The sequence below is a fragment of the Panthera leo genome, chromosome A1 (assembly GCF_018350215.1).
Source record: "Panthera leo isolate Ple1 chromosome A1, P.leo_Ple1_pat1.1, whole genome shotgun sequence".
Classification (NCBI taxonomy): domain Eukaryota; kingdom Metazoa; phylum Chordata; class Mammalia; order Carnivora; family Felidae; genus Panthera; species Panthera leo.
Genome location: NC_056679.1, coordinates 233821596 through 233845367, shown reverse-complemented (window position 1 = coordinate 233845367; position 23772 = coordinate 233821596). Strand labels below are relative to the sequence as shown.

The following is a 23772-nucleotide window of genomic DNA, read 5'->3' as shown; positions in this document are numbered from 1 at the left end:
GTGATGCTGCCCTTGGACCCATTCTTCCCATTATTTTGAACTAAGTACAACGTACTATTCTGATTCCCTCCCGTTTTCCTGATTGGAACTATTTTCAGTCGCTTGTCGTCATGGCTACTGCCTGTTTTTATGGTGCCGGGCACTGGGCTCAGTGCCTCCTGGCACGTTCCCCACGGGGTCCCGGGTGCAGTCCTGTGACCCCGCAGAAGGCCACACGCGGTGTGCGTGGGATTGCCACTGGCCTCGTGCCCCCTGCTGCCCGGTGCATCGCGCCGCGAACCTGGGCCCCTAGCAGCGTCTGAGTCCATTTCGCGGCCCACAGAGGTGAGAGCCCCAACCTTGCACTGGGTGGCGCTCAGGTACTTGATTTTGACTGGAGGGCAATCAGGAAGGAAGAGAAGTGGGGCGGGGGGGGGGGGGGTGTCAGGAGCACAAATGCTGCCCTTGTGCCGTTGGCACGTGCAGGCACGTGCACACCCTCAGTTCTTGTGAGCCCCGGAAACACCTGTCGGTGCCAGGAGCTGTCTCTCCTCAGGGACCTGTGTGAGTTTCCAGGAACCGTGGCTTTCACCCGGATGTGGCCGTCATTCTCCAGGCCCGCCCCGGCCGGCGTGACGCCCCACGTGTCCCGCAGTGGCACCATGAGCACACGTGCCCACTGAGCCCTCGCAGCCTGGCCAGCAAGGCCGATGGAGTTTTCAATTAATCTGTTTTAATTAATTTAACTATGAATGGCCACTCATGGCTTGTGGCTGTCACTGTGGGCAGCGCAGGCCTGCCTCCCGAGCCTCTTAAAGCAGGAGGGTGTCCAGAGGCTGCATCCTAGGTTCAGAATAAGTCCGTCACCCGCTTACAGAAAATGGGGCACCAAACTGAGGCTGGCACTAATCCGTGTGACGAGCAGGGATGTAAATTTGGTGTAAATGTTATGACACAGTACTAATCACCTGTACACAGTTAAAATTAATCTTCGCACATTCTGGTTGTGTGTCACGCTGTGACTCTCTCCGGTCTGACACTGCCCTCTATGGGTTGTATTTTGGAATAACGCAGTTAAGGTTGGATGGAGTCTGTAACGTTGCATTCACCGGCCAGAGGACTCTACGTTGTGGAGAAGACGCTCTGCGTATTTATCGGTATTTGCTAATCTGTGGTTAATCACATGTCTGCATTAGTAGGAAGATGCTCTGTGGGTCACGAATTTCAGAGAATTAAACTGTAATAAAAAAACAGAGATGAGAAGGTTTTATTTCTTCTGAACTCTCTCTGTTGACGAAGGCTCTCCAGGCTCGGTTAGGGCCTGCTAACCTCTGCTGCTCGGAGCGTCCTCACAGAACTGGTGAGAGAGCAGGTGCCCCGGAGGGCGTTTCCTTGGAGAGACCAGTAGGTCTCCTGATTTCATGCAGTCTTTTCAGAAAGTGACTTGAATCCAAATTGTGGATATATTGCTTTTACAGTTGCATCCAAGAATTGATGCCCGGAGAGCTGATGAAAACCTTGGAATGCTTCTTGTAGAATTTTTTGAACTCTACGGAAGAAATTTTAATTACTTGAAAACTGGTATTAGAATAAAAGAAGGAGGTGCCTATATCGCCAAAGAAGAGATCATGAAAGCCATGACCAGTGGGTACAGACCATCGATGCTGTGCATTGAGGACCCTCTGCTGCCAGGTAAGGGCGCCTTGCTCCGAGTTAGCTGGTGTCTCCAGTGCACGCCGTGGCCGTGGCCATGGCCGTGGCTGGGGCAGGCGGGGCCGGGAGGGGGCGTGTCTACAGTCCCTGCAGCCAAGGGCAGTGCACTGGGTTCCAGGCGGGTTCCTACTGTGCTGACAGTTAAGCGGGATACCTTCGGAACTCTTTCGTTTAATGCTTCTAGTTCTTACAACGTTGGAGTTTTGTTTCCATTCCTTGATTAACCAGAAAAATGTAGAAAGTGAAAATTAAGAAAAGTGTATTTTTTCTGATTAGTAAAGTATAACATATCCACATATCCGTCGTAGACCATTCACTTCTGAGAAGCAGGTCACACAGAAAATGAAAGTGTGCCGCAATCCCCTTCCGTTTCGGCGTGTTATCCCTCCAGGTTTTTCCTACACGGATATTAACATTTATTATTGTAATCTTACTAATTAAGTGGCCCCCATAATGCACACAGCTTTACAATTCGTCGTTCTAGTTAACAGCACATCCCAGGCCCCTTTCCTCTGTGCGTAGGCGTGTTCTGCTCCAAGGATTGCTGCGCAGATGGTCCTGAGGCGGCCTCCTCTTTCTCCACTTTTATTCCCACGAGCGGATTTGATGGCGCTCATGTCCCCGTTAGCGTAGGCACAGTCTTCTTAATCTTTGCTGGTCTAACAGAACCACGTAGTATAAATTTTCATTGAGTTTAGATTTCTTTTTCTTTCTTTTTTTTTTTTTTTTTTTTTTTTTTTAACATTTATTTATTTTTTGAGAGACATAGAGCACAAGTTGGGGAGGGGCAGAGAGAGAAGGAGACACAGAATCCGAAGCAGGCTCCAAGCTGTCAACACAGAACGTGACGTGGGGCTCAGACTCATGAACCGTGAGATCATGACTTGAGCCGACACTCATGACACCCACCCTACTGAGCCACCCAGGTGCTCCGAATTTAGATTTCTTTCGTGGTTTAGTGAAGTTGACCCAATTTTTATTTATCAATTCCACAAATGTTTATTGAGCGTCTATTAGGTCTTACTGTTGGTGATAAAATCAGTGACGGACAGGTGACAGAGAAGGTGGGGGGGCGGGATGTCAGCTCCAGGTACACTGCCCTTCACCTGAGTGGTTCTGGGAGATCCCGCGCGTGTGTTAGGGAAGCTTTCCTTGTCATCACGCTGTCCTTTATTTCTCCCCAGCTTGTCTCTCACATCTGTATTTGGCATTTCTTGTTCAGTTACTATATATTTTTTAATGTCCTCAAGTGTAACAGTTTTTTTGTTTTGTTTTGTTTCGGGGCTGCTGGAGTGTGAAATTTACTTCTTAACAGCCTCTTGAAAGGAAACGTGCTGACTGTTCTGTCGTTCATAAATGACGTGACTTAACGCCGTGCTTTTTCTGTCGTGATTCCCCAGCAGTGTAGGAACACGTTTCACGTCTGTTTGTCTGTGTCTAATCAGTTAAGTTGGAGGTGTTTCCAGTGTCTTCACTATCTGCTTAAATGTACTTAAAAGACGAAAGCCTGCGTTATCACTGGATTGTATTACCAAATCTGGAAAAGGAAAAATCCCAGTACTTAGAATGTCTCCTAAAAAAGTCCTGCTTACTTGGATTGTGAAGGATGCTGATTAAAATTCAAAAATGTCCTGTGACAAAAGTTCCTCGACTGTGGCTCACTTGGTGACTTCCCTGTTGGCTCCATGCGCCCCGCGCCCGGCCGGTCCTCACCGGGGGAGAGTCTGGGCCTGCGGCCTTCCGCCCCGAAGGGCGGCCTCCCGCGGGTCCTGGTGGCGCTGATGGGAGTGCTGTGTCTCGGGCCAGCCGCCCGCCTCGTGCACGCCTGGCCAGCACCACCGTGGTCGGTCACAGTCGCTGCCTTGACTCTCTGGTGTCTTTGCCACCTGGGGAGCTGCCTGACTTTTTCACGGACTGTCACTCTGTCTCTGAATGACATCGCACGGAGGTAGACCCGGATCGTAGCCCGCGAACGTCAGGAGATGGGCGCCAGTGACGGGCAGCGTGTTGGCAGGCGCCTGGCTCGGCCTTCCTGGTGCGTCCGGAAGTGGGGAGGGCCCGCTGCAGAGTGACTCACGGGAGAAGACGGGAAACATCTGGATCAAGGGCCGGATGTTGGGCAGGGTTTGACAGCTGCCTCTCTCTTTCAGGAAATGACGTGGGCCGCAGTTCCTATGGGGCCATGCAGGTGAAGCAGGTGTTTGACTATGCCTACATTGTTCTCAGTCATGCCGTGTCGCCCCTCGCGAGGTCCTATCCAAACAGAGACTCGGAAAGGTAACGCAAGTCCCCTGTCGCTGTCCTGGGCTCGTGGCCCCCGCGGTGTGGCGGCCACACGCCTCGGCCTCTGCGGAGCCGGCCCCGCCTGCCCCTGTCATTGCTTGATGTGCCCCCGCCTTGTAGCCCAGGAAGATGCTGATGAGGAAGGCTGGGCGGGAGTTCAGGGTGGCTCGGCACCGAAACTTTCTTGTTTGGGGACTTGGCGGTTTCTTCAGGGCGTTTGATTTTGGGGAAGTGATTTCTGGCTTTTTAAAACTTGGGAACGTGATGCGTTTCCTTGAGGCTGTCTTCAAAATGCACATACTGAGTTCTGAGTGAGTGCATCTGGGCCTCTGGGCGCACAGGCCCCAGCCCTCCTCCCTGTGCGTGCTCTTTCTTGCCTCTCCATTTCAGAGGACTCTTACGGGTTGTGAGACGTGCCTGCGGCATAGCTGGGGGGGCGGATGGAGTGAAGGGGCGGTGGGAAGGAAGAACAATGAGGTGGTGGCCAGTGCTCGTGGAAACTGTGCCGGACGGGGAGTTTGAAGCCCGGCACTACCGGTGATTGGCTTGTCGAGGGTTTCGAGCCTCATTCCGCGCATGGTGCTCTCCGGCAGGGCTTTCGGCCCGGTGCTGGGTGCTGGGAGTCTCGGCCCTGGCTGCCTCCGCAGGGGATAACGCCATGTCAGACCTTTGTGAGTGCTGGGTGGGGGCGGGGGGCACTCCCCTGCTTAGACACCTCCTGGAAACTGTCTTTTGTAGGTAGCTGTAGGCCCCAGGACATCTGTACAAGCGAGCCCACCATTTCTATGCTATGATCTCAAAGCACATCTGGGCTCAAGCATCAGAATTCATATGTACTTTGTAAAATTATTTTAGCTTTCTTCCTACCATCTTTCACTTAGCAAAGGGATACGTTGTTAAAAATAGAGAATAGCCGGTCGCAAGGGCTTGTGGGCTCATAGTAGCTGCCGCCCTCCGCTGACCACCCCCCGCCGTGTCCTCCTGCAGCACTCTGGGAAGAATCATCAAGGTCACTCAGGAGGTGATCGACTACCGGAGGTGGATCAAGGAGAAGTGGGGCGGCAAGGCTCCCCCCGCGCCCGAGCCTGGTGAGACTTCCCTGCTCGCGTCTGTCACTCGTGCACTTTGGCACCTCGTGTGGCAGTGCCTCTCGGTCCCTCCGTGGTAACTGTCAGACTGAGAAAGTGCCTCGTCTTCTGTAGCGTAAGAGTTTGCAGCCATGAGATGTAGGCCCCTGGACACAGGACGTGTGCCACACGTGGACTGGTAGCGTCTCTTGTAGTAACTGCATTCAAAATGCGAAAAGAAACAGGTGAAATTCATTTTCACGTATTGTATTCAACTTCTGTTCAACACGCGACGTGTATAAAACATTTTTGAGAGGTTTTACTCCCGTGCTGCTGGGCCCGTGAGACCCCGCGTGCACACCGCACGCTCCCCAGACACGGGCTGCGTGTTCAGATTTCGTAAGGTTTACAGCCGGAAACCGTTCCCGTAGCCACCTTGTTCTAAGCACATTTGAAGGCGTCCCAGTGCTGAAACACACAGCTTTAAAAGCTAAGAAAATTGAATAAAGTTAGGAATTGAATTGCTCGGTCTCGTTCGCACCGGGTCCGGGCCCAGCGGCACCTGTGGGCCCACGCCCCCCCCCCCCCGGTCCTCTCAGGGAGGTCACTCGGGCCTGTCTCCCCCGCAGACGACAGAATTAAGATAAAGGAGCGAATCAGCGCGTGTGACGGGGACCAGCCGCAGCGCCGGGACCCGGAGTCCGCCTACGGCCAGCGCCTGACCCTGTCTCTGCCCAGCCCCCAGCTGCTCTCGTCCGGCTCCTCCACCTCCTCCGTGTCCTCCCTGTCGGGAAGCGACATTGTGAGTGCGCCGGCCGGGAGACGTCTCTGGCCGGCCTCTGAAGTCTAGCGGCCCGGGGGTCCTCTCCCCTCCGTGCGTGTGTGGGTGGCGGGCACCCCAAGACCGCACCGACGGGTCCCCGCCCTGCCGCGGGCCTCTGCCGCCAGTCGGGGACCCCGGTCTCCGCGGGCCCCAGGAGCCGGCGTGCCGTCCACACGTCGTCGCTAGGGCGGACGCCCTCGAGTGGTGTTTTAAAGGCCGCCTGGAGACGAAACGTTGACGCGAGGGGTCTCCTGCGCAGCTCGAATGCTGTTCCGTCCGGAGACGACTGGAGGCCGCGTTGGGCAGCCTCGGGCTCCTGTGGCGGGGGGCCGGTGGGCACGCGGGCTCCCGACCTTCGCGTCAGCGCGCCCGTCTTCAGCTCCCCGCCGTTGTTCCTGCTTGCAGGATTCCGACACGCCGCCCTGCGCGACGCCCAGCGTCTACCAGTTCAGCCTGCAGGCGCCCACTCCCCTGCTGGCCAGCCTGCCCACCGCCTTGCCGATGACGAGCGGCAAACCCCAGCCCGCCGCCTCCAGAACGCTGGTCGTGACAACTAACGCTCAGGTACGTGGCCGGCCGGCGCCCGTCCTGGGGGCGGGCCCTGGGACCGGCCGATGCTGTTGAAGCGTAAACGACTCCTGAGCTCTGCGGCAGGCACGTTTCGGCCTCGCAGGACCCCTCGTCTTTCGCGGATCGACGGGGTGTGACTTGGGTCGTCCTGTGGCAGAGCGCGTCCCCGAGGCCCACTCTGGGCAGGCGTGCACTGGGGGGACAGCTGGTCTCCCACCCTGACAGGGCTCTTGACGGGGTGCGGGCCGACCGTCTGTCCCAAGACGCCTCTGAGCCCCGCGTGCGACTGTTGTCGTTGGCGGGTCTGGCGCTGCCCCCGGGCGGGGAGGGGCCGTGGTCTCGGCGTCCTCTCCCAGTCTCCAAAAACTTCGACTCTTTCGCGTCACTCATTAGGCAGTATCTATAGGGCTTTTTCTGTTAGAATATGTTTTCTGTTGTTGTTTTTTAATTTAGACAAAACTAGATGTCTGAAAGGTAATCTCAAAAAACACTAAATTTGGTGGCTCTTCCCAATTGCACACAATTGAGTACGTGTGTGGAGAAACCCAACCGTGGATTTGCCTTTCAAGAAAGGTCATCTCTACAGTGCGGGTTACGAGGTGAGCGCAGAGGGACGTGGGCGCGAGCGTACGGGCTCATTGCTCTGTTGCTTGGAGCTTGGCCCCGGAGGGTGTCCTCACAGGACGCGCCCCAGACCGCAGGCCGAGGGCAGCGTGCTGTGACACGGGGTGGCGACGGTGGCAGGCGGCAGGGCCCCGCCACAACTCCCGGGAACTGCGTGGGGGTGTCATGCTGAGGCGGTTTCCTGTGCTATGAACATGGATTCTGGGGGCGCCTGGGGGGCTCAGCCGGTTAAACGTCCGACTTTTGATTTCGGCTCAGGTCACGATCTCACGGTGCGTGCGTTGGAGCCCCACGCCGGCCTCCGCGCTGTCCACGCTGTCCGCGTGGAGCCTGCTTGGGATTCTCTCTCCCTCCCTCTCTCTGGCCCTCCCCTGTTCGTACTCTCTCTCTCGGTAAATAAACTTAAAAAAAAATTAAAAACAAAGTATATTCTGCCACGAACTCTGGGTGTGGTAGTGGCCACAGTCTTCCTGGATCAGTCATCGGGTCTGACCTTGCCCGAGGCCCCCGGTCCCCCAAAGGCCAGTGCGGCCGCTGCGTGGTGGTCCAGCCAATGCCGACCGTGTGCTTCTGGCAGGAAGTCCAGGAATGTTTGGGGGATAGGTCGAAGGCCGGGTGCTGGTGCCGTGGTCTGCTCTGTCACTCGTGCTGACAGTGAGTGAGCCTAAAGCTGCGGTCGTTCAGATTTTAAGCCACAGCTTGAGGCCCACTTCGTTTTCTTTCTGAACTTCAGACATTACTTCTAGCAGAGTAACTGAGTAAACCACTCCTGTCTGCAATATCTCGTGCGTGCCGTCTCCATGGAGGTGTCCCCCCGCTCGAGACGAAATGGGCACGTGGGGCTGGGGCATGAGTCTGTCAGACCCAGTGGGCTCTTCCCGGCGATGCCAGCTCCTGGGCGGGGCAGAGCCCCCACGGACGAGAGAGAGGGCCCGTGTGCGCTGCAGGCCCCCGTGGGGAGCTCCGTTCGGTAGCGCGTAAGGAAGGGCCACTGCCTGTGTCCGGCGCCCTTGTCGCCCTGCGGCTGCGAGTGTCACAGCCTCAGAGTGCCATCCGGGACACCCCAGCACCTGTCCCGGCAACCTGTTCCAGGCGCTGTTCAGGGTGGGGGCTGCAGTCAGTCCCCAGGGGTCTGTGGGGCACACGGAGGATTCTAAGATGTGGGCAGTGCCTTTCTCAACGGTCCGAGAGAGTTCCCAGGGGCACCCTGTGCAGAAACAGAAGCAGTCCAGGGGCCGGAGAGGACGGGGAGGGGCCAGCCTTCCCCAGCACCCCTCCACGGGCCAGCGCGCGGCCTCTGGGCCTGTGTTGGGGCGGGGACTCTGCTTCAGCTCTTTCCAGAGATGCGAGCGGTGGTTGTTACTCTGATGACTCGTTTGTCACATTGGCGTTTGGTCTTCCAGGAACAGCGAAGCTTTTATGACTTGGCTTCCCGGGCAGACTTCATACTGCAAATGCTGTTTCAGAATGTGAGGTATTCTTGCGGCAAAACAAAGTCTTGTCAGGTTATAGGAAAACACAAAGAACGTTCGTGAACCTGTTTGCCAAGTGCTGTTCCAAAGTAGCGCCCTCCCTTCTCGGGCTCAGCGTGACAACTGGGACCGTGACCTCTGACCTCGGTGCCTCGCTGATGTCTCTGCTCCTTCTGTTCCTAGACCAGGTTCACGATACCTCCACCGACCCTCGGGGTGGCCCCTGTCGCTTGCAGACAGGTTGGCGTCGAAGGAGCTCCAGCGTTGAAAGCCGTTCACCACATGTCTTCCCCGGCCATTCCGTCCGCATCTCCCAACCCGCTCTCGAGTCCTCACCTGTATCACAAGGTAGGCCGCCCCCCTTGCTGGTGGTGCCCACCCACGCGGGTCTGTGACAGGCCGGGGCTCCATGCTCTCTCCGCCCGAGACAGGGCTCCACAGAGATGCTCTTTACTATTTATTTACTTTTATGATTCTTTTAAGTTTGATTATTTTGAGAGACAGAGGGAGAACGAGTGGGGGGGAGGGGCAGAGAGAGAGGGAGACAGAATTCGAGGCAGGCTCCAGGCTCTGAGCTGTCAGCACAGAGTCCAGCGGTGGGGCTCGAACTCGTGAACCACCAGATCGTGACCTGCGCTCAAGTTGGATGTTTAACTGCCCCACAGAGACGTTCTTTAAGATGGAATTGTTTTCTGATAATCCATAACAAAATGCATGTTTGCTTTTGTTTGTAATGAAAGAAAAGTATTAAGATATTTTCAAGTGTAATATAGTTTTAAGCATCTCCCATAATTCTTTGATTGAACCTGTTAGCATAAAACTGAAGTTGGAAGGAAAGAAGGTTGGAAGTGGGGAATATTTTGTTTTCATGTTCGTTTGTTAATTATATGCCAAATGCCTTGGATTTCAAGAAGCCAGTGGTACAATCCCGAACAAATGCTGGCGTGGCCCAGCGCAAGGTGTCGCCGTGTGATCTCACCCCCCTTCTTTGTGTGTGCGCCCTGGGGTGGAGAGGGGCCGGGGTGCGCTGGGAGGGCCCGCATCTGACCTGGTTTCACGGGGGTCCCTGCGACGCTCCTGTCCGTTCCCCTGTGGCTTCTCCAGATGCTGCACGTGAGAAACTCGGGTGATGGGAAGACAGGTCATTATCAACTTCGTATGCTCTCAAAGCGCCGGAGTGTTTCCGAGAGCGGGCGTCTGCCCGTGGGAATTAGGGTGCGGTGTCCCCAAGCGAATGTCCCCTGTCTCTGAGGATACGGGGACACTCCCCTCGATTACTCCAGTCAGTTCCTCTGATGCTTATCTGATCGTATTTTGCCAGTGAATTTTTGATGCTTAAGGTCTGGCTCTTTGGAGCTAGGTCATTAAGTCCTGACTGGTTTTTCTGTTTGGGGCCGAGTAATAGACGTTCCTTCCTGGATTTACCCGTCCTGTCACGAGGGGTGTTCATGGCACCCCACGGGCATCATGCTGCCCTGCTAGAAACAGGGTGAAGGGACGACTTCGAGAAGGGAGGCACCTTCGTGAGCTGCACATTGGCTTTGCTTCCCACCCCCTGCTGCTTGTTTGCTGCGACACTCCTGACCGCGGGCACGTTTCCTCCGCTCTGCTTTGCGTGGAGCTTCGGGTGTAGGAGCACCAAGCGCCGGCCACAGCGTGTCCAGCATCACACCCCCGGGGGCTCAAGCCCCCAGCCTGCTGGGGGGCACGGAGCTCGTGCACGTGTTCCAGAATTTCAGAGCCAAAGCGGAGGAAAAACACCCGGGGGCCCTTAGTTCTGTGGACACATAGGACCAGTTGGAAGTGTGCCGCTAACATCTTTGGGCAGGAATGTGTGTGGTTTGACCCGGGTGGGTCGCCAAGTGGGCGTGGGACTTCCCGCCTCACGTGCAGTGACCGACGTGACCTGGAAGAGAGGCGACTTTCTCTCAGCTCCTCCACATTTAATGTCACGGGGACACTGTGTGTGCAGCGGGGACCAGACTGCTACGTGGCTGCCGTGGGCAGCCTGTGTGCGCCGTCCCCGTGCATGGGCTGGGCCGGGTCTCCGGTGTGGGGGGGGAGGGGGGACGTGGCTCGGGGACGCTCCGTGGCAGCCGGGTGGGGGGCCTCCCGAGACCGTGGCGCCCGGTGGCTCCGGGGCGGCCTGTGACCCTGCTGTCCCCTCTGTCTCTCCAGCAGCACAGTGGCATGAAACTGTCCATGAAAGGCTCGCACAGCCACGGCCAGGGCGGCACGTATGGCTCCGTGGGCAGCGGAGGCGTGCGGCCCCCCGTGGGCAACCGGGGCCACCACCAGTACAACCGCACCGGCTGGAGGAGGAAAAAACACACACACACGAGGGACAGCCTGCCTGTCAGTCTGAGCAGATAATGGCCCCGACGGCGCCTCCCGGCCCCCGCTCTCCGCAGACTCACGCCGGGCGGCCTCGCGCCCGGCCAGGAACTGAGACCAGCATCCAGCACGCGGGCCGGGCCCCTCGGGGCGCCCGCCGCCGCTCACTCTGCATGTTCCTCGTGTGGTGGTCGCGTCCATCTTCAAGAACAGCTCCCTGTGCTCATCTGTGAAGCCTTACTCGGCGCGGACGCTGTCCTCCGCCTGCCCAGGCGTCTCCCTCGGCGCCCAGGCGGGCCTGGACGGGGCCTGCAGGACGCGACGTCGGCCTCGGCGCTCCTCGGCAGCGGGTGCGGCTGTTTTCGGGGCGCGTCTGTCGGAGCGACAGAGGTCGACCCCGGTCTCGTGTCCTCCTCGGCGGGCGGGGCGGGGAGGCCGCCATCGTCTCACTGCCCTCACGCTTCGTGTCCCGTGTCAGAACTGTTTTTCTATGTAAATACTGAAAAGTTATGATTTGTGCAATAACTCAGATATTTTTATTTAATTCATATTTTCACATAAGTTATATTTAAGGGAGGAGGTTTTTTTTAAACAAGCTTAGGTCCTTTCCCGAGTCGCATTTTCTAAGTTGGGTTCATCGTGTCGGCTGGTTGTCTGATGAGCACCGTTACCAACACCGCGGAGTGAGGGGCTCGGGGTTTGTTTTCGTGTTTTCCTTTTGGTCAGACGCGGGCGAGGCCTCTCGGCGCCCGGCGGGGGAGCCGAGTGGCCCCGGCGGTTCTCGGAAGCGGCTCGGCCCCCAAGCCCTCTGACCAGCTGCCCGCCGGCCCTGCCCTCCGGCCCGTCTGTTGTCTCGCTCTGACCACAGAGCTTAACGTTTTGGTTTTTGGTTCTTTTAAAGTAGACAACAAATCCAGCATTTAAAGTGCCAGAACTTTCTAAGGGGAGAAAGGGTTGTCACATTATAAAATCCTAAAAAAACAAATGTGAACTTTGAGATGCTTCCGTCAGTTTTAGTAACGTGGCCTGTAAGGACGGGTCTGGTGAATATCAGTACGGACAATGGTACCCAGTTTTAGGAATGTGGAGAAAGGAATTATGTTGATTCCATTGAGGAATCTGTATAGCAGTATGCCTTCGTTCTGTTAAGAGCAAACCTATGAGGAGTCCTTCAGCTGCTCAGTGCACCGTGGGGAGTATTTTTAACGTATTGCAGGACAGCACAGCCCAGGGGTGGGGCCGGGGGCGGCTGGCGCCCGACTGGAGAAGCCTACAGGCGTAGTACGCGGGCGCAGTCTGCCGCGGCGGCCACTGTCCTTGGCCTTGTTCTCAACAAGAATATGTCCATCCTGCCTAACCCTGAGTTTTCGGAGCACCACAGTTGTCCTGGGTGTTGTTGGCTGCATCTCAGAGGCCGTCTGAGCCCCCAGTTCTAAAATGGGGGTTCCGGCCCTGCTGAACACTACAGGTAGGCTGGTCTTTGAAGTCCACTAGTGGAGAAGGTCGAGTCGCGAGACTTACTGCCATGACACCTGATCGATGTGCCGAGTGGGCGCTCTGGAGTGCGGCCTGGTGGTGGGGCCCCAGGGAGGGCGGCTCCGCATTGTTGCGGCCGGCCTCGGACCCAGGACTGGCTCACAGCGCCGTCGAGAGCTGGGGCTGTGGGCTGTCGGGGTGGGGGGGGGGGGGGGCGGCGTTCCAGAACAGAGTAGCACATGTCCGCAGTTGTTGTTGATCGAAAGTTATCAAAAATATTTAAAGATATTTAAATTGTGAATCTATTGATAAAGAAATATTTATAAAAACTGATACGTAGGCCTGTACTAATCTCCGCACATTAGCAATATTGACTGTAACCCTACATCAAGGAGCCACCGCGGGGCGAGGGCCCCGGGGGGTGTGCATTTTAAAGCTCGATTCGTAGACACAGGCGCCACACCCCGTCCCCGTCATGGTGAACCGAATGAATTGGCCTGGCTACCACTGTGGTCACGCGCTACAGGTTGAACAAAACGATATCATGTTTCGATTTTTTTTTGTGTGTGGACAACAATGTGGAAGCTAAAATTGACATATTTTTATGTAAAGTTTTTCTATTCTTTGATTTTTAATAAACTTTGGAAACCAGGTGGTGTCTGTGTTTGAACGTTTGCTCTCCTTTCAAGAGGAGGGGGAGCTTCTCTAAGTTCATATCCCTGAAGTTTCTAAATAGAGCAGCGAAAAATTATTTTATCACTGGTTCAGGAAATCGGAATCCAGCTGACGTGCCAGGCTGTGCGCAGAAGAAATGGGGCCGAAAGGCAGTCTGCGCTCGCATTCCACGCCAGCCCGGCGGGTTCAGGAACGCCACTCAAACGACGCTATTGACGTGCCGTTTCTGACAAGGGGATGTGTGATACCACTGGGTGCTAATAAGACTTTCCAGTGAAACGCGTCCGTCTCCGTCTCTCGTAGGTCAAATTATATCACTCAAAAATAACACATTTGAGACAGCCAAACAGAATGTAACTTAAAATGTGACACATTTAGAACTTACAAGGAAGTATCTAAAAATTGTTACAGAGCAGCGAGTGTCAGCTGCAGCCCCCCCCCCCCCCCCCCCCGCCACCCCCCTGCGTGGAGTGCGCGTGCCAGAATCCTCAGCCACAGCCTGGTACAACCCTCGCTCATCCGCTCCTCCCTTCCACAGAGATTTCGAGGGTGCTCCAAGCAGGTGCACCTGAGTTCCAGCAAGGCTGCATAAAGCCCCAGAAAGCAACTGATGTGCCAGATGTCACTGTTGTGGCTGGAGGCAGAGTGACAGGTGTGTCTGCGAATAGGACCGACCAGGAGAGGGCTTGAGCTGGGTTAGGGTTAGGGTTAAGGAGCTGGCGCGCCGGTGGCGCTGTAAGAGGCCGGTGGCCCAGAGCAGGTGCAGAAGCGGAGGCTAGAGGGAGGTGAGCCGGGACGGACGGGAAGTGGGAGGGCTTCTAAGTCACTGTGGCCGCTCATCGGAGAGCGGGCAGGAGGAGGACGTCGAGGTGGCCCAGGTGAGCAGGGGTGGCCGCGGGCAGCTACGGGCAGGTGGGATGGGACCGGCAAGGCCACCTGATGGACTGGGCAGGGTGGGAGGGCAGCGGCCCCACACCCCCTGTGGGTTTCTGCCCACGGTTCTCTGAAAGGCACGATCTGCGGGAGCCCCCGGCCTCCGGGAGAAGCCCGCTCAGTTGGTAGGTCACGCCTGTGAGCCCGGGGCCTCGGGGAGGGGGAGGGGGAGACTGCAGTTACCTGAAACGTAAGCACCCCCACCCCACCCCAGTTGGGGATACCTGCACCCACTGTCCTGTGACTCGGCTTCAGGTCGGTCACCTGCAGGTCACGACAGTGACTCCGTCCGCGGGACATCCCACGACTCCAAATTAGCTCCCTTGTGGCCACTGCTCCGTGACCGCCTCTTGGAGTTGCTGTGGGGCCTCGTGTCCTCGCTGTCTCTCTCCCAGGTTCCTGGCGTTCCCGTGTGCAGCGCGGGAGGTGGGACCTCCGTGATGCAGACAGACCAGCCCACGTGTGCACGGTTTTGTTGCCCTCGCCCTGTGATGATCTTCCTGAAACTTGGGAGAGGAGAAGGGTGTGCTGTCGATATTTGCTAAGTGGCAGAGTCCAGGCCCGTGGCGGGGTAACTTACATGACCAGAGGAGGCTGCCCGAGAAAGGATGAAACACACAACAGCCCAAACACCCCACAGTTGGGGCTAATTCTTGTCAAGAATGGCTTGAAACTCGGTTTCCTCGCTGTGCTTCCACAGCTCCGTGGGGTGGGGCAGTTCAGAAGTCATTTGTCACGAGGCACCGTGGACAAAGCTGGCGGTTCCACGCACCTTTAGTCTCCCGGCTTCAGTGGGCCCCCGGCAAGGGCCAGCCCATGACTTACGAGGCCCTGGAGTGAATTGCGGGCAAGATCAATAAACACAACTTGGGTTCTTGCAGATGCTGCGCTCTCTGTCCGTGACCTCTGAACCCGGACATTTGAGGCACTGACAAGCGTTACACGTCACACGAAGGTTCTCTTGTGGGTCATTTAAAGTTTTGGTAAGAAGCGGGTGGCTCGCAGATTTTAGTTCTTCCTGCCTGAATCTCCCGAAGTCCCGAGTGTCTCCACGGTGATAGGTGTGGACGGCTGTGGCCAAATCCAAGCCTACCCGGCAGCTGTGTGCTCGGCTCCAGGGGAATCACGAGAGGGTTGTGAAATCGGAAGGGCTCTGGAGCCCAGCCGGGGCAGCTCTGCCCTAGGTGAGGACACTGAACCCCGGCCCTGGGAGCGGGGTCTCGGGGCCACAAGGCAGACCTGAGGTGGGACCGAAGTGATGGCACATCCTGACAGTGGCGGGCGGGGGGGCTCTTCACAAGCAGCGCGGCCACCCTTCTGGTCCTCCGGTGAGCTTAGAGCCGCTGCCCGGTTTGGGCAGCAAAACCTCCACTTCCATCATTGAGTCCCGTGAGCTTCCAGACTGTGGCCTGATCTGTGGCTCCCTGTGGACAGCTGGCCCGGACGGTGGAAATTCTCATCACGCAGCAACCAGTGATGAGAGCCGCCCGGCTTGATGTGTTTCGATGGTGAGGCTAAAGCCTCCTGGCTCGTGAAACGTGGAGGTTTGCCGTCGCCTTGGCCTTCGCGGTCGGCGTTTACGCTTACCGTGCGGGTCCTCGCCAAGGCGGGCTCTGGAAAAGCACGCTCCAAACCCAGCTGGTAGTTGTAGCTCCATCTTGACTCGCCCGGCTTCTGGCAGCTTCTGCCGTCTTCCTCTGTCCCTGGCGCCTCCTCCCCTCCCTCGGCCCTTCTCCCGGTACAGGCAGGTGTGGGACACCGGGGCCTCCGGCCAAGGCCACGCGGGTGGGCCTGACGCTGAGAGGAGGCTGACGTCGTGAGCACTTGGTGGGTCGGCATGGCCTGGACCATTCGTGGACGTGAGCTAATGACTTCAGGGGCCTGGCACGCCGTCACCACCACTGCCGCCAGGGCGCAGGGGTCCTTCCCACCTCCAGAGGAACAAACCGTGGCACAGAGAGGTTAAGCACCCTGTGTGCCGCTTTTCGAGAAACTCAGATGGGCGGGGTCCACAGAGATCAAGGTATAATGAATGCTGCTGAACTCTGTCTGGAGTACAGATCAAAGCAGTTGGGGTGTTCGGGGCTGGCCTCCCTCGCTCTTCGTGTCCTGGATTTTCAGCTCGTTGCAAAGTTTCAGAAGACCCCAGGGATAGGTCTGGTGCCGGGAAGGGGGTCCTGCCTGAGTTCGGGAGGCCCTGACACCCTCGGTCTCCACCTGTGTGTCCCATGTCTCTTGGAGTGCCGAGCGAACGTCGGCTGTCCTCGGGGGCAACCTCGTCCTCCATGATCTCTGTCCACCCTTTCTGGGACGGGCCCCTTCGCCCACGTCGCGTGGGTCCCTTCTCCCCCCAGAGCCACCTGAAGGGGTCCAGAAGGATTGTTTTTGTCTCTTCTGGTGTTCAGTCCTGGAATCATCACTGGCCAGTTGATCTTCTCTTCCTTTTGACATCTGCTATATCGTGGCAAGAAAGTGGCATTTCCTTTTCAATTTCATCTTCCTAATAGATCACGAGCCTTCTGGAGGTGGGGGGGGGGGGTTGTGCACGCACCTGTGAGCATGTTGCTCCCAGGATCAGCACCCTGCTGGGCGCCACCCAGAAATTGCCTGAGATGCTCACTGGTTTATTATGGGGACGTAGCTTTGCGCAGTGGCAGTATCGTAGCCAATGAGGTTATCCGAGGCGCGATTGTTGCTAATTGAAAACTATTATGGGGACGTGGTCACGCTTCCCTTGCTTCCGTTATTACATACCAAAGAAAGTCTGGAACAAATAGACAGCAAAGCTTTAGTGAGCGAAAATTTTTTTCACGTTACCAAAAGCAGCAGCAAGTAGATTTAAGACTCAAGGTGCTTTTTTTTTTTCTTTTAAGGAAAATTGGAATCCAGATATGAACCAGAATTTTTATTCTAATTTTTTTAATGTTTATTTTTGAGAAAGACAGATAGAGCCTGAGCAGGGGAGGGGCAGAGAGAGAGGGAGACCCAGAATCCGAAGCAGGCTCCAGGCTCTGAGCTGTCAGCACAAGGGGCTCGAACTCACAGACCCTGAGATCGTGACCTGAGCCGAAGTCGGACGCCCAACCGACTGAGCCACTCAGGGGCCCCTGAACCAGGATTTTTAAAATACCAAGTCCTCCTTTTAGCTATGACCGGAGGGTGGAGTTCGGAGTTTCGATAGTGTGCCTGCCGCCGTCTGCCCTGGAAGAAGGAAAGCTGAAGCCAGGAGGGAGCCACGTAACGGCCGACGCTTTGTTTTGTCTGTATCGGGTTCCTGGATGGGCTGTGTCTGCTGACAGATGTCCCCCACTGCCCGCTGCTACCTGCTAGGGGGGCGAGGGGGTGTCAGGTGGGCATCGCGGTCTACCCCCCCTCCTGCCCCCTCCCCGCTGCCCCGGCCTTCCAGAAGTTCTGGCTGCTGTCTCGCTGCAGGGAAGAGAGAGGGCGCCCTTGCCTCACTGGCAGGCTCCCTCAGCCCTGCAAACCTCCACACCCCTCCCTCCCTCCCTGGCCACAGGGCTCACTCACCCCTGGCCAGAGGGTCCCCTGAGGGTGGGTGGGTGCCCCCCCCCCCCCCCCCCCACGTGGGCTGTGAAATAAGTTAATATTGGAAAGGAAACCATGTGCTGTGGTGAAAGACAAGTACGGGGAAATCAGGCTGCCGCTTTTTTTCCAGAACTGAAAAAGAAAAAAGATCTGCAAAATCCTAAGAGTGAGGAATATCTTCTGTGGACTCCAAATCCACTCTACCGCTCGAACCGGCAAACTCCACGCTGGAGGGCAGTGGGTTTTATGGCCACAGCGTCACAGATTCATTATGCCGCCCTTATATTTATTATAAAAATCTATAACTGATTTGTTATAAATACTGGAGAAATCACAAGAGTTATGAAGCCAATTCCCTTTTTGCTCCTTGTGCTACTGCTCTTCAAGGCCCTAAAAATGGGGCCTGTGGACTCGGATGTGGAGACCTTGGCGGGGAAGGGCTTCTCTTCCAACTGGAGGAAGGGATCCGGTGAGATTCCCTCAGGTTAGCAGTGCAGTCGTTGACTCACGTCCACAGACGGTTACATCCGGCGAGATCCAGGCATGGGGTCTTGTCCGGGCGGCTGGATTCAGAGAATCCAGAAGGAATCCAGAAGGAATCTGCCTGGCAGGGCCTCCCAGCGTGACCAGCAGGGACTGGGCTTGGAGCAGCGTGTTAACTCAGCAGGCCTGACTTGTTCACACCCTGCACACTGCAGAGACACGCGCGGTCCCTAACCGTTCCCAGAGGTCACCTCTAAGCCCCTGTGATGTCCTGCCCGACAAGAGCGTCTCTGTTTATCCGGGGCTCTGGGCCCTGACAGCTGTCAGGCTGGCAACGTGATTCACGGGGGCCGCGGGGCCCACTGCCTCGGTTTGACCTGCAGAGGGGCTGAAGCCCGAGAATTGAGGTCGGCCACGCACAAAATCCCTGGACCCAAGGCTCTGGGTGAGCTTCCCCGGCTGGCAGTGCTCCACGTGTGTGGCCACGCGTCCCTGCTGTGAGAATTCAGGGCCGTCCGCACAGCTCCCCGGAACGGGCCCTTGGAAGCTTGTGCACCGTCTGTCCTGGGCTCGCCCCTCGAGGCTTTGCTGGTTACGGCCCGTATCCTGCCGCCGTCGTAAACCCCAGTATCTCATCATTTCCGAGTGCTCTGAGTCTTTCTAGCAAACCACGGAAACCGAGGGGGATTTGAGGACCCCAACAATACTCCGGGGGCTGCTATTCGCAGACGGGGCTTGAGGATGAGGGCAACAGAGGGGATTCAGCACGGAACACGTTCCTGCGTCGCGTTCCTGGTCCCGCTGCTGCTGGGGGGCAGGGCCAGGCTCCAGGGACGGGGGGAGACGGAGGGGATGTGCGGGGTCCCACTGTCCTCAAGACCATCACGGGCTTCCTTTGTAGTGACGGGCACGCGCACAGGAACTTCCTGGGGGGGGGGGGGTCTCTCATTTGCGGTGCTGACAGCAGGTGACCAGGTGGGTGGGGTGCAGTTTGTGGACTCAGAGGTTGGGGTGCACGGCTCTTGCTCCTCATCTTGTGGAGGAAAAACTGGAGAGCAAGGTGGCCTCGTGCCCCCCTCACCTCCCCCTGCCTCACCTCTCCCCGCCTCACCTCTCCCCCCGTCTCACCTCCCCCCACCCCACCTGGGCCCCATCTCACTTCCCCCACCTCACCTGACCCCACTTCCCCTGGGCCCCACCTCAAGTCACCACATAGGTCACCCGCTCGGCTGCTGGCCTGAGTCCTGCCCCCAAGATGTTAGGTCAGTTTCCTGGGGCCATGTAACAAAATATCACAGACCGGGCGGCCTAGACGACAGACCTTCATTGTCTCACGGTTCTGGAGGCCTGAAGTCCACGGTCAAGGGGTCAGTGGGCTATTTCCTTCTAAGGCGCCGGGGGAGAACACATTCCAGGCTACTCCCCTAGTCTCTGAGGGTTTCCTGGCCATCTCTGGCACCCCTTGGCTTGTGGACACATCACCCTGTCTGCCCGCACCTGCACACGGCCTTCTCCCTGTGTGTGCGAGTCTGTGTCCACATTTCCCCTTTTTATAAGGACACCTGTCAGATGAGGGGCCTCCCCTGCTCCAGGGTGACGTCCTATCAGCTAGTTACATCCACAACAGCTCTATTTCCAAATAAGGTCATGGTCCAAGGTACTGGTTAGAGCTTCAGTGGGAGATTTTGGGGGGGATTTGGGGGGGCGGGTTCAGGCCCGCAGCAGCTGCCCGTGTCCTCATCCCCCAAGCCTGTGACGTTGCCGTGTGCAGCAAGGGAGATTTTGCAGATGTTGTCAATTAAGGAGCTTAAAATGGGGAGACTGCCTGGGATGATGTGGGTGAGCCCTGACTATAATTACAAGTACCCTACGGGGTGGGGGGAGGTAGGGGGAGCTCTGACGACAGAGAAAGAGAAGCCAACGCAGTGATAGAAGCGGAGATCGGAGTGACGTGGCCACAGGCCAAGGAATGACAGCAGCCACGGGCAGCTGGAAGGGTCGAGGGGCAGGTGTGACCTCCGACCCCTCAGAAGGAGCCGGCCCTGCCTCAGCGCTAACCTGCGAACTGAGTTTGGACTTCCGGCCTGCAAAACCGTGTGGGGGAAGATCGGTGTCGTTTTGAGCCACCACGTCTGTGACCATCTTTTACGGCAGCTGCGGGCTGACACGTCACCCCTCGGGCTTCCCGAGGCGGGAGGAAGGGCCCTGGGCCCGGCACTTGTGCCCTTAAGTCCTTTTGCTCGCGCTCTTGGTTCACAGGGAGACGCAGGGGCCTCCCCGAGGAGTGAGAGAAAGTGCTGCCGTGCGCTTCCTTAAATTAGGTGAACGTTGCACCGTGTTGTGCCGGGCAGTGAGGCCAGAGCCCTGGGGACAAAAATCACTCACAGCTCCGAGCACCTAACTGGCCTGGCCTGCCGTCACAAGGAGGTCAACCCAGCACGCGTCCTCCTTTGGGAGGGCCGGGCTTCAGGCGGCTCTGAGATGACAGAAGGGACACGGCCCAGCTCCTGCCTCACTTCCAGGCCTCGGGGGGGAGGGGGGGGTCGTCCTCACACACTCAGATGTCCCACGTGGTGACATCTGCGACCCCTCTCAGCACGCGCACGGGGACAGACACCAGAGGGGCTCGGAGGGGAGTGAGCTTCTGGCCGCCACTCACACCGTCTCAGGAGGCGGTCCTGCTGCCCCCTGCGGCCTGGACAGGGAACGCGGGAATCACCCACGTGTCCAGAGTAGCTGTTCAAGCCGAGGTCTTGGAAATGCTTTTGCGTGGTGACAGGGCGCTTGCTACTGGTCAGCATTCCTAACACGCGCTCCCCAAGAAACAGACCACGGCGCACGTCCCCTCCAAGGGCGGGACTCCGCTGTGGGGGGGTGCCATCTTGCTTTTCCTTCTGTTACTCTTGGTTGGTGCCCACGTGCGTGGGCAGGGGGCTCGGCATGGCAGGGTCAGGGTCAGGGTCAGGGTCCGGGATTGCTTGCACCGGGGACGGCTGCTGGAGGCTGAGCCCCACGTGACTTTGGCCCGCCTCACTTTGGTCAGTGCGCAGCCTGACGCTGGGGCCTACAGTCTCATGGGTACGTTCTGCTCCGCTGCCGTGGGCCCCGGATACTTGATGTTTGCATGGGGTTTGGTGGGGTTTGTGGTGGGGGGTTCACAAGCCCCGTCCTGGGAGGGCCCCGGCTATCTGGGGGCGGCGTCTCCCTTTGCGGTGTTGGAGGTGAGCCGTGCCTGGTTCCCTGGCTGCTCCTGTGCCTCTGGCGCAGCTACGACATTAAGGCCTCCAGGGACAGCTGCCGGGGCTCTCAGAGCTTTTCCTCAGCCAGCCCGGGGACGGATGGGCACAGTCCCTGGTGTTCCCAAGGGTGGTGACGGGAGGGAGCCCCAACTTGCTGAGAGGGCCAAGCATGGCGGTTTGCTGTGGCCGTGAGAACTGGTGATGTGACTGGCCTGTGCCTACACTGGTCCGGGCAAGGCTGCGGAGATGCTGGCATCCACCCCACCCCCAGGCCCGTGGTCTCTCCGGAACAGCTGGGAGCTCTTGTCTTTGTCCACCTGGAAGCACTACTAAATCTCCAAGACCCATCCAATGTCACCTGCATGAAGCCCACCTGCCCCCGGCCTGACTCTTGCAGGCAGATTGATGACTTTAGAAGAACTGCACAGGGGGTGCCGGGGGGGCTCCGTCGGTTGGGCATCCGACTTCGGCTCAGGTCATGATCTCACGGTCCGTGGGTTCGAGCCCCGCGTCACGCTCTGTGCTGACAGCTTGGAGCCCGGAGCCTGCTTCACGTTCTGTGTCTCCCTCTCTCTCTGCCCTTCCCCTGCTCGCACTCTGTCTCTGTATCTCTCAAAAATAAATAAACGTTAGAAAATTTTTTTAAAAATTAAAAAAAAAAAAGAATCGCATGCTTGTTTCCCAGCCCAACACCCTCCCCGCCCCAGGACAACATCCTGCTTCAGAGACTGCATCTGGGAAAGGCTCGAATGATGTAATTTGATGGAATGGGTGTTAATGGTCAGTGACGTGTATGGACGCGTGCACTCACCTATACGGGCGTGCATGCGTGTGTGTGCACACTTATACGCACACGTGTGTGCACACCTATGCGGGTGAGCGTGTGGGGGGCAGGAAAACACACAAACTCAACGCAGAGCCCGTCAAATAATCACCCGGCGGCTTGTGATCGGGCCCTGTTGGTTCTATCTTCTTCTAATCGCGTTTTCTCCCTGAAACAATTTCAGCTAAATTTCTGTTTGACAGGATTTCAAGTGGAACCCACCTGACCTAGAAAATGACAGGAACGCTGATGATCTTTCCAACTTAACCTTTTCATCCTGACTTGACCTTTCCCTTCTTGACGTGAAGGAAGAGAGTAGGCCCCTGGCTGGTATTGATCGAAGGCGATTACACAGGCCCGGCTCTGGAGGACGAGCTCCTTGGTGGCTGAAAGGAGGAGGCCGTGTGTGGGCTCTCAGGCCCCTGAGAAGAGGCTGTCCAGCCAGAAGCACATACATACATGCACACAACACACTAGAGGTCCACACGGGGCTCACTGTGCCCCAGGCACCGCTCTGAGCATTTGGCTCCTGCTGATGTGTTTAAATGCCCGTCACGCCCCAGGACATAGCGATGGTAATATCAGCAGGTTGGTGGGGAGGAGGAGGTAGGAGACGTACGTGACCCCCCTTCCCCGAGACCCTCACCTGCAGCTCAGCGGCCTCTGCCCCCAGGCCTCCTGGCTTGCCTCTTCTGTCCCTTTAGCACAGCAGGTGCACAGGGCTGGGAGGGGTACTGTGGGCCCAGCCGGGGCTCCGTAAGCGCTGAAGCCCCAGGGCCTGAAAAGCCCAGACACACATGGCTGTCCTGCATAGAAACTCACCAGAGGCTGTCCTAGCGTCCCCAGGCCACCCTAACAAAGTGCCACAAACTGGGAGGCCGTGGTCTTTCAGAAGTTTCCGGGGGAGCGCCCTGCCTGGACTCTTCCAGCCCGTCACAGCGGCTGGCAGTCCCTGGCGGGCCCTGACTTGTGGCCACCTCGCTGCGATCACTGCCTTCGTCTCCCCATGGCCGCCTTCCCTCTGCGTCCGTGTCTGTGTCCATTTCCCTCACCTTCTCAAGACACCGGTTTGGGGTTAGGGCCCCCCCAATCCAGTTAAGACCTCCTTTTAATTTACCCAATGACATCCGCAAAGACCCTATTTCCAATCAACATGCTACGCTGAGGTTCCTGGTGGATGTGAATTTTTGGAGGACACAGTTCAGCCCCACACCCCAACCCACTGCTTTCTCTCCCCAGGCCTCGTCAGCTTGGCCACTGTGACAGATGCCACGGGCTGGGCGGCTTCCGTGGCAGACATTTACTGCTCACGGTTCTGGAGGCTGGAGGTCCACGATCGGGGTGCCAGCAGATTTGGTTCCTGGCTGGTGCCTGGCTGCCTTCTCACTGTCCTCATGGGGCTTTTCCTTGGTGCATGCCTGCGAAGGGAGAGATCGGTCTCCCTCTTCTACAGAAAGGACACTAATCCTCCACCCTCCACCAAAGGGGGCTGGACCTTTGGAGGGGGCTCCACCCTCCTCCAAACCTAACCACCTGCCACAGGCCCCACTCCTAATGCCATCCCACTGGAGGTTAGGGCTTTGACACAGGAGCTTTGGGGGACACAAACAGACAGCCGTAATGCTCCCTCCCTCCCTCCCTCCCTCCCTCCCTCCCTCCTTCAGATGAGGTAAGCAGATGAAGTTGGCGGACGTGGTCATGGTCCCAGCTTCTGTAGACGTTGCCTCCTCAT

At 57.4% G+C, this 23772-nt stretch overlaps 1 protein-coding gene and 1 pseudogene across 2 annotated transcripts in view; both read left to right on the top strand.

Moving 5' to 3' along the window:
* Window positions 1-12536, top strand: part of TENT4A (terminal nucleotidyltransferase 4A) — a 46291-nt gene extending 33755 nt beyond the window's left edge. Inside the window, exons 7-13 of one of the 2 annotated variants that reach the window (XM_042953448.1) lie at window positions 1458-1671; window positions 3843-3969; window positions 4963-5063; window positions 5672-5844; window positions 6271-6429; window positions 8715-8879; window positions 10713-12536. In XM_042953448.1, coding sequence (XP_042809382.1) covers window positions 1458-1671; window positions 3843-3969; window positions 4963-5063; window positions 5672-5844; window positions 6271-6429; window positions 8715-8879; window positions 10713-10904 — 1131 coding nt within the window. In that variant the 3' untranslated portion in view covers window positions 10905-12536. Of the gene's footprint in view, window positions 1-1457; window positions 1672-3842; window positions 3970-4962; window positions 5064-5671; window positions 5845-6270; window positions 6430-8714; window positions 8880-10709 lie in introns of both variants that reach the window. The other variant, XM_042953439.1, reaches the window with a different exon arrangement.
* Window positions 12537-16588: 4052 nt separating this feature from the next.
* On the top strand, window positions 16589-16773 carry LOC122202321 (annotated as a pseudogene).
* Window positions 16774-23772: the final 6999 nt, after the last annotated feature.